General features: G+C 48.5%; 1 protein-coding gene across 1 annotated transcript in view; it reads right to left on the reverse strand.

The window, feature by feature from the left end:
• The window catches only part of GALR1 (galanin receptor 1), a 113,105-nt gene extending 105,330 nt beyond the window's left edge, over positions 1-7,775 (reverse strand). The window contains exon 1 of the mRNA XM_029590840.1: positions 6,611-7,775. Coding sequence (XP_029446700.1) covers positions 6,611-7,285 — 675 coding nt within the window. The 5' untranslated portion in view covers positions 7,286-7,775. The remainder of the gene's footprint in view (positions 1-6,610) is intronic.
• Between the last annotated feature and the right edge of the window lie 701 nt (positions 7,776-8,476).

Genomic DNA, 8,476 nt, shown 5'->3' on the forward strand with positions numbered 1-8,476 from the left:
GGACGTGGCTTTGGCACCCTTGCACTAGGAACAACTCCTTCAGTCACGCAAATGCTTTTCTGGGCTTAGACATTGAGGGCCAATGGTAGAGAAAGAAGAGAGACGGACAGGAGCCCTTGCCTGTTGAAATATAGGATGACTCCTCCGAGGTCTCCCTTCCCCCGACCCCCAGCACCCACTCTCTCCTCGGGTCCCCTATTCCCCTTCCCAGTTCTTTCTATCTCTCTCCCCTGCTCACCCCTCACTCCATGCCAAATCCAGTGCTCACTCTCTTCTCTCCTTCTTGCTTACTGGGTCATACAACCATTCACTCCCCACTCCCTATGGCAGGGGTCGGGAACCCATGGCTCGCGAGCCAGATATGGCTCTTTTGATGGCTGCATCTGGCTCGCAGACAAATCTAAATCAGTGTGTCGCCACACTTTCCAGTCCCCCACTGACCCAGCTGCTCCCCGGTCCTCCTCCGCCCGGGCTTAAAATGCTGTCAGCCCGGACGGAACGCTGCAGAATAGCTGGAGTCGGCGGCACCGGCATGCTCTCTTCTTCCCGCCCCCCGCCCCCCCCCCCCCCGCGGCCCGGAAGAGGAAGTGGTGAGCATCGGGTGTGTGCGCGGGAAGAAGAGACCACGCTAGTGTGGTCAGCGTCGGTCCGACGGAAAGAAGACTGTGCAGCGCGGCTCGGAGGAAAATAAAGAAGAGCGTCAACCCCCGCCGCCAATGGGACTCCTCCTCCGCAAGGGCTGAAAAAGAAGGAGGTTAGCGTTGGGAGGAGGCTGCTGCTGCCGCGAGTTCCCGGGGTGGGGGAGAGATAGAGTGAATGAGCGAGCAAGCATGTGTGTTTGAGATCCTGTGTGTGTGAGTGAGAGATTGCATGTATGTGAATGATTGAGAGCTTGTACATGTGAAAGAGAGTATGTCTGTGATTGAGAGCCTGCCTGTGAGAGAGAGAGAGCATGAATGTAAGTTTACGATTGGGAACCTGTATGTGTAAGTTTGTGATTGAAAACCTGTTTGTGTGAAAGAGTATCTGTGTATGATTGAGATCCTTTGTGTGTGAGAGAAATCATGTGTATGTATGATTAAGAGCCTGTGTGTATAAATAAGAGAGAGCATGTATGTCTGTGTGTGATTGAGAGCTGGTTTAGGTGATGGTGCATGTGAGTATGTGATTGAGAGCCTGTGTGTAAATGAGAGAAAGAGAGGACATGTTTATTAGCATGTGAATGAGAGTCTGTGTGTGAGAGAAAAAGACAGCATGTATTTATGTGATTGAAAGCCTGTGTGTGTGTGTGTAAGCATGAAAAGATAGACAGCATGTGTGTAAATGTGTAATTAAGAGCCTATATAAGTGAAAGAGGAAAAGCATGTGTATATGTGAGTGACTGAGAGCATGTGTGTATAGGTGTGTAATTGAGAGCCAGTGTGAGAGAGAGCGCTGGTATGTGACTGAGAGAGGAGAAAGTTCCAAGCAAACCACCCCTCCTCCTGCTAATTCAGAACAATCTCAGGACACCTGGATATCAAACGTTCCCAGGTATGCAGAGCAAAAACATTTTTGTATCCTTATTATTTTTCATTACTGGGTATCTGGAAATTTTTTATATGAGTTTTTAATTATTGGATATTCCACTCATCAGCTGTTTCGAAATATGTTCTTTTTGTTAGTACAGTTTTACTGCTGATGATTTTATATTTCTTGATTTGTTTTATAAGGATGGGTGATGTCTCTTTTTTCTTTGTTACACTGCATACAGAGACCCTGGCTTGTTGCAGTTTCCAATTCAGTTTTTGTCTGCATGCTTCTAGTTATGCATTTTGGTCTCTTTATTCTATGTTAGGTGAGGGTCAGCACGTGATTCAGGTGAGGTTTTCTGCTGGCGTGTAGTTTCTGTGTAGGACTCTATAGCAGCCTGACTTGGTCCGTTTTCCTAATAGGAGATGTATTGGTGTCTTAAGGCCTGGTGTAATATTTTCAGAGACTTATTGTACTTTAAAAGTGTGATCTTACATAAAATGCACACATTTACTTGTATTTAGTTTTAAACATATTGTATGGCTCTCATGGAATTACATTTTAAAATATGTGGCGTTTATGGCTCTCTCAGCCAAAAAGGTTCCTGACCCCTGCCCTATGGTGATGGTGCCGCTGCTACTAATTAGACTCTGCCTGCACGGTTTTTAAACTTTGAGCTGTGATGTTCTCGAGGACATTTGCTGGCAAGTATGTGATAACAGCACGGGACTGTGGGAACCGCGCGGCCTTCCTCGAAGAGCTGCCAAGAGCCAAACTGGGAACAGCAACAGCAGCACAGGGCAATCGTGGGTAGAGGGTCTTGAGGAGGGAATGCGCTGGAGCAGGCTGGGGGGGGGGGGAGGTGAAAGGGAGGTGGGAAGGTGTGGGAGGGAAAAGCAGTGAGGGAGAAAAGAAAAGGGAAGAGTAACGATGGGAAAAAGAAGGGGGAGAGTGGGAAGAAAGATTAAGGGAAGGAAGAAAACAAGATAGCAGTGAGGGGATGGCAAGAAAGAGGGGAAGGAACAGAGACAGTGAGGGATGGGAAATGAATAGGGAAGAGCGGCAAGGAAAGAAAGAAGCAACCTGCTGGGCAGGAGCAGGAGATAATAAGCCAGAGGTGGGAAAGCGGAGAAAGGAACTGTTAGGCTTGGAAGAAAGAAGGAAGGTAACGTCAGGCTAAACTTCGGGGAAAGGAGTGAAGATGGAGAAGTGGGCTGGAGAGAGGAAGAGAAAGATGGGGATTCAGAGAAGGAAGGGGTAGCTGAGGTAAGCTGAGCTAGGGGAGAGAAAAAACAGCTTGGAAATGGGGAGCACGGGGGTGAGGAACGGGCATGCACTGATGGATGAAAGGGGGACACAGAAGTGCATCTGCACATAGGGAAGCTGAACAGCGTGGGAGAGGAGAATAGATAGATGGGATGATGGAGAAGACCACAATAAGAAGCAGCATGCAAACAACTAGGATAAGTCAAATTAGAGATGCATAAAAGTAAAGCAGAAAGAGGATGGCAGGGGAGAATGGAGGAGAGCTGGGTTCAGGGTGCGAAGGGGCATTGTGTGTCGATGGAGCGCAGAGCAAATGGAGGAGGAGGAGAGGAGAAAAATAATGGGACAAAGAGATAGAATGACAATAGTACTGACCGCACCATTTACCTCCGGAACCACCCATAGGGGTGTGCTCAGACTTTTTGTTTTATTTCATTTCTTGAAAATTAAAAAAAACAAACCAACAAATTAAACTTTAAAAATCAAAACAAAGCAAATAAAACAAAGCAAAAAAAAAAAAAAATGGTGAGCTTATAGTTCACTGCTGCTACCGGGAATGGCACCAGCAGAGCGTGGCCAGCATCATTCTTAATTTTTACGATGCAAAATGGCTCGTGTTATGCTCAAACCAGCACCAATCTGAGGAGCGAAAAGTAACAGCGGTGCTGGTCTCAATCTGCCAGCATCATTTCCCATAGCAGCAGCAGCAGCTTTGGATAGCGCCTGCCCCAGGAACACATTTTCCACTACAGAGTAAGAGGGTTGGGCAGCACAGGAGCATTTTGAGTTTGCTTATTTTTTTTTTTTTTGTGCTGGCGGTGACTGCACTAATTTATCCGATTTTTATAGTCCACTTTTTGGCACTTCAAAGCAGATTACATTCAGGTACTGTAGTTATTTCTCTGTCCCCCAAAGGACTCACAATCTAAGTTTGTACCTAAGGCAATGGAGGGTAAAGTGACTTGCCTAAGGAGTAGCAGTGGGATTTGACTTGGTTTAAAATCAGCTGCTGTAACCACTAGGCTATGCCTCATGAGCAAGTTTTGCTCATCATTTTTTTTTCATTTCATTTTTTTTTTAAATGGATTGAAACAAAAACTGGGAAATTTCATTAAAATGTCCCCCTTTTGTTGCAAATGAATGCATGTCCGTACCCCCCCCCCCCCCCAGCCGTCACCCCCAGGGGACATTATTTGCAAACTGATGGAATCGGCAGGTTCTTTTCAATGTTTCTCTCAGGGAAAGTGGTTTTCAGATATAAAATTATCCATTCCGGGGCTACCCTTTGCTACCTTTCCTTGTAAACTCAGAAAGGGGAGTCTGAGGCTGCCTGTTTCATGCACATTGACATAAATCATCTTGTGGAACAGTGAAATGCAACAGCTTTCCACATTTCCGCACATGCTGTGCAGAAGCCCTTAGCCTCCTGAAGAAGGCCTGCCAATTAAAAAGCTCACAGAACAGCTGTACTTAAGACTTGATGGATTTTTTTGTGTGCAGTGCAGTTCTGGTTGATCATAGTAATGCACCCCTATTCCCCGAACTCAAATTATAAACCTTTGCATTTTAAAACTACCTTTTCAAGACTTGAAAAGGTAGTTTTAAAATGCATAGCTTCATTGCGATTTAAGCAGGTATGAATGAAAAAGATTATTCCTGCTCATTTGTATAAGTGGTAATACTTTTGCTTAATTTAAAAAGGCTTATAATTTGAGTTCGGGGAATAGGGGTGCATTACTATGATCAACCAGAACTGCACTGCACACAAAAAAATCCATCAAGCTTTGGGGCACTATAAATATGCATTTCGAAGACTGCACGGTTTAACAGACTAACTTACCTTAAATGCTCTCTACTCAAAGGGGTATCAGAGGACCATTAATAAACAAATGCACCACAATGAAGGATCTGCCAATGGCGTGGGATGGCCATCTCATCCCAGGCCAAATACAATGGCCCGATCCAATTCTTTCTTCCCCCACTGCATGCATGCACAGATTTAAACTTCTGATGTTCCCATTTAACAAAAGCGGAACTGCAGCTCCATTCATGCAATGGGGCAAACCCCAGTAATGGATCTGCCAGTTCAGGGCACCTGGGGATAAGAGGCAGCCCTGCAGGAATCTGGCAATGGTGGTTCCTTTCCACCCTTTCACAGACAGAGGACAATCTCGTTCTGAGAATCAGAGTTGAAATTCTGCCCTTTTTCCTCCGGTTCTCAGCAGAAGGAAAAAGGAAAGAAAGACCCACAGCACATGCTGAGGCAACACTGCTTATATGGATTGCGCATTCGCTGGCAGTGGGTATGGGTGGGTATCCTGCCTGGACCTGTGAGACAGATAATTGCACTGTCTGGTGACGATCATTGCTATTATAATAAGCTAAAGTGTGATCACATTATGGGATTATCCATGTATGCAAAACAGGAGCAGGAACCTTGACCATGCCACTCATATTGGGAAATGGTATTCTGCAGCCTTAACACTTCATGCACCCACCAAGGAGATTAATTGGAATCAGCCCACAGCCCGTTTAGTTTATTAATATTCTCACTTCCTTGTACCCTAATGATAAAATAATTGAAGGCAACTTTGAAAGAAGCCATTCACCCTTTTTTTCCCTAATCATTTATAGCCTTAGACTTCTAAGAATACGATCTTGCCTCCCTCCCCCCCCCCCCCCCCAACTTGGTTGCCAAATGGCTCCAGATTTTCAGATCAGGTTCTTATGGCCTGGATTGGCCACTGTTGGAAACAGGATGCTGGGCTTGATGGACCCTTGGTCTGACCCAGTATGGCATTTTCTTATGTTCTTATCCAATCCTGGTTTTTACATCACTGCATGCAGGGACTTGTAGTTCTTGTTTCCCTATTGCAGACTTGCATGCAGCGGGGTAAAACCAGGACTGGATCAATCTGTCTTGAAAATCTGGAACCAATTGCCAACACTTTCATCACTATCAGAAAATCCTTTATTTTAAAGCATAGGGGAGAATTCAGCCAGCAAAACTGCTAACAGCTGACACACTTCTCTGCAGTTTTTACTGCCCACAAGACAATGCAATAAATTATTCCATTGAGGGTAGTAGGGGAGCTTTTACAATAATTTAAAAATTCAAATATTATAAAAACACCCACACATATAAGTTCCAAATATTTTGGGGTAAGTTAATATATTTTCGAGGAGGTGCCTCTTTTCACATAGAATTTACCTTTTGCAAGTTTGGACTCAGAAAACTCTTGTCACCTCCACAGCTAATTCCCTTTCACCTCCTAAACTTCATAAACCTAGAGTAAGTCAAGTGAAAGGGAGCCGATCACTCACATTTTTTCTCCATTTCCAGAGTGAATCGCCACATTACTAAAAGGTCTTTTCTCCCACAAAAAATCAATGAGGTCAAGATTTGATCGTGCAGGTTAAACGTGGCAAAAAAAAAAAAAAATCTACTCTAACTCTCTGTAAATTTTAGCATTTGAATCTACTCAGCCTGGAGACCTTTATCGCCAAAGAATCCCAGCTCGCACACCAGGCGCCAGGGTCTCACTACCTCCCAGGAGCCTCAGATCACCAAGCTGCAGGGCGTTATTTAGCCGTCGAAAGCAGCAAAGCAAGAGACACCCTGCCTGGGTCTTTTCCCCCCACACTTGCTGCTGACCAGGGGCATTAAACGAACGATTTATTTTGCTGTACTTTTTAAGTGGGCGCTTTTGACTTCCAGCATGTCAACAAGTAGCGTATTCACCTGTCCTCCCCGAGGTGTTTGGGAAGTCCTCTATCCAAAAACAAACCCCAAACCCCCCAAGCCCGCAAAAAGCACTCGCACCCACTCTACCTTAGCGTAGCAAAAGGAGATGAGAAGCAGGGGCAGCAAATAGCCGAAGACGAAGGTGCACACCACGTAGATCTTCTTGTGCCCGAGGCTGGCCCACTGCTCCCAGCAGAAGGTCAGGTTGCCCACGCGGTAGATCAGGCGCTGGTTGTAAGCCACCGGCGAGGCCATGGCGATGGAGAGCGCCCAGATGAGGCCGACGCCCAGCAGGGCGTTGCGGGCCACGCGGACTGAGGAGGACCGGCGGGCGTGCACGATGGCCACGTAGCGGTCCACCGACATGGCCGAGAGGGTGAAGACGCTGACCAGCATGGAGACGGTGAAGAAGTAGTGGATGAACTTGCAGATGAAGGCGCCCAGCACCCAGGTGGGCAGCAGGTAGACGGTGGACTGGAAGGGGATGCAGCAGAGCAGGTAGGCCAGGTCGGCGATGCTGAGGTTCAGGATGAAGATGTTGGTGGTGCTGCGCGCCTTGCCCGGCTTGCTGCGCGCCAGCACCGTGATGACCAGCGAGTTGCCCAGCACCCCCATGGCGAAGATGAGCCCGAAGACCACCAGGGTGAGGAAGTTGTCCACGCCGATGCCCAGGAAGGGCTCGTCCTCCTCCGCCGGCGCCAGGGAGAGGTTGAGGTCCCGGGGGCCGGCGCTCTGGTTCGGGAAGTGGGGGGCCGGGTCCATCTTCTCTCTGGGACCGATCGGGGGGGGTGTGGGGTGGGGAGGGTGGGGTAGGTCCGAGGAAGAGACCTGGAGGGGCTTGACCAGGTGTTAAAAAGAGAGAGAGAGAGAGAGAGAGAGAGAGAGAGAGAGAGAGAGAGAGAGAGACTGGCACTGAAGGGAAACAATACAGCAAAAGCCTCCCGGACACTTTACTTAGCCACCCAAGTTGGAACTCAAACGCCGAAGAAAGAAAGGAGGGAATTTTCAGGAAGGGCAGGGCTGAAGTGACTCAACTCTCCTTGGGTGCCGTGGCCGTGCCCGGAGTGGCAGACGCTCTTCTGTAGCGCGGCACCCACGGAAAGCGCCTTTATAAAAGGGGAGCGCGGGAGAGCCAAGCCCTCCGAATCCAATAGATGGAGGGGAGGGGAGGGGAGGGAGAGAGAGGGGGAGGGAGGGGGGGGGGGGCGGCTAGACTGAAAAATGGGAAAAGCTGGAGACGGCAGCGAACGCGCCAGTGCCAGGCGGCGAGAGTCACAGAGCAGCAGACGGCGAGGCGAGCGCGGGTTTTATAGCGAGGAAAGGGGCGGGGGCGTCCCCCGCGCGCTGCCCCCCCCCCCCTCCCCGGCGCGCTCTCCTCCGGTGCCGGCTCGCTCGCTGCCCGCCCTGGGGGCTGGCACCGGGACCAGGCTGCGCTCACTTACTCCGCCGGAGGAGGTCACAAGGCGTTGGGTTATTTATTTTTTTTTTTTACCCTGCCGTCTCCCCAAGAAAGATGACATGTCAAAGGGTAGAAGGTGTCTTTGGTGAAATGTATTTATGGCAGGGGCGAAAAGCATCCTAATCACACCACTGGGGCTGTAGGAACTTATGTAAGAATGCTGCATGCTAAAAGCGTCTACAAGGCACGGGGCTGCTCTCCCCCACCAGGACATTTCCAGCCCTGGTGCCAGTGGGGATTTCTCCAAACAAGAATTCGACTGGAAAAAAAAAAAAAAAACAACGATCCTCCTTCCTCTCTTTCAGGTGGCTGAGCTCCCCTCTACCCTTGATCCCGGCTGTCACCCATTGCCCATCCTTCCGATTCCTCCCCGGTTGCAGTTCTACTTCTAAGCTCGCGTCCTTTCTTACAGCATCTTCCGAAATTAGAAGAAGCAGCCTGCTTCAGCAGGAGAGTTTCCCCAAACAGTGCATGTTCAACTAATAGGTGTCCAT

Source organism: Rhinatrema bivittatum, chromosome 2 (genome assembly GCF_901001135.1).
Source record: "Rhinatrema bivittatum chromosome 2, aRhiBiv1.1, whole genome shotgun sequence".
Taxonomy (NCBI): Eukaryota; Metazoa; Chordata; class Amphibia; order Gymnophiona; family Rhinatrematidae; genus Rhinatrema; species Rhinatrema bivittatum.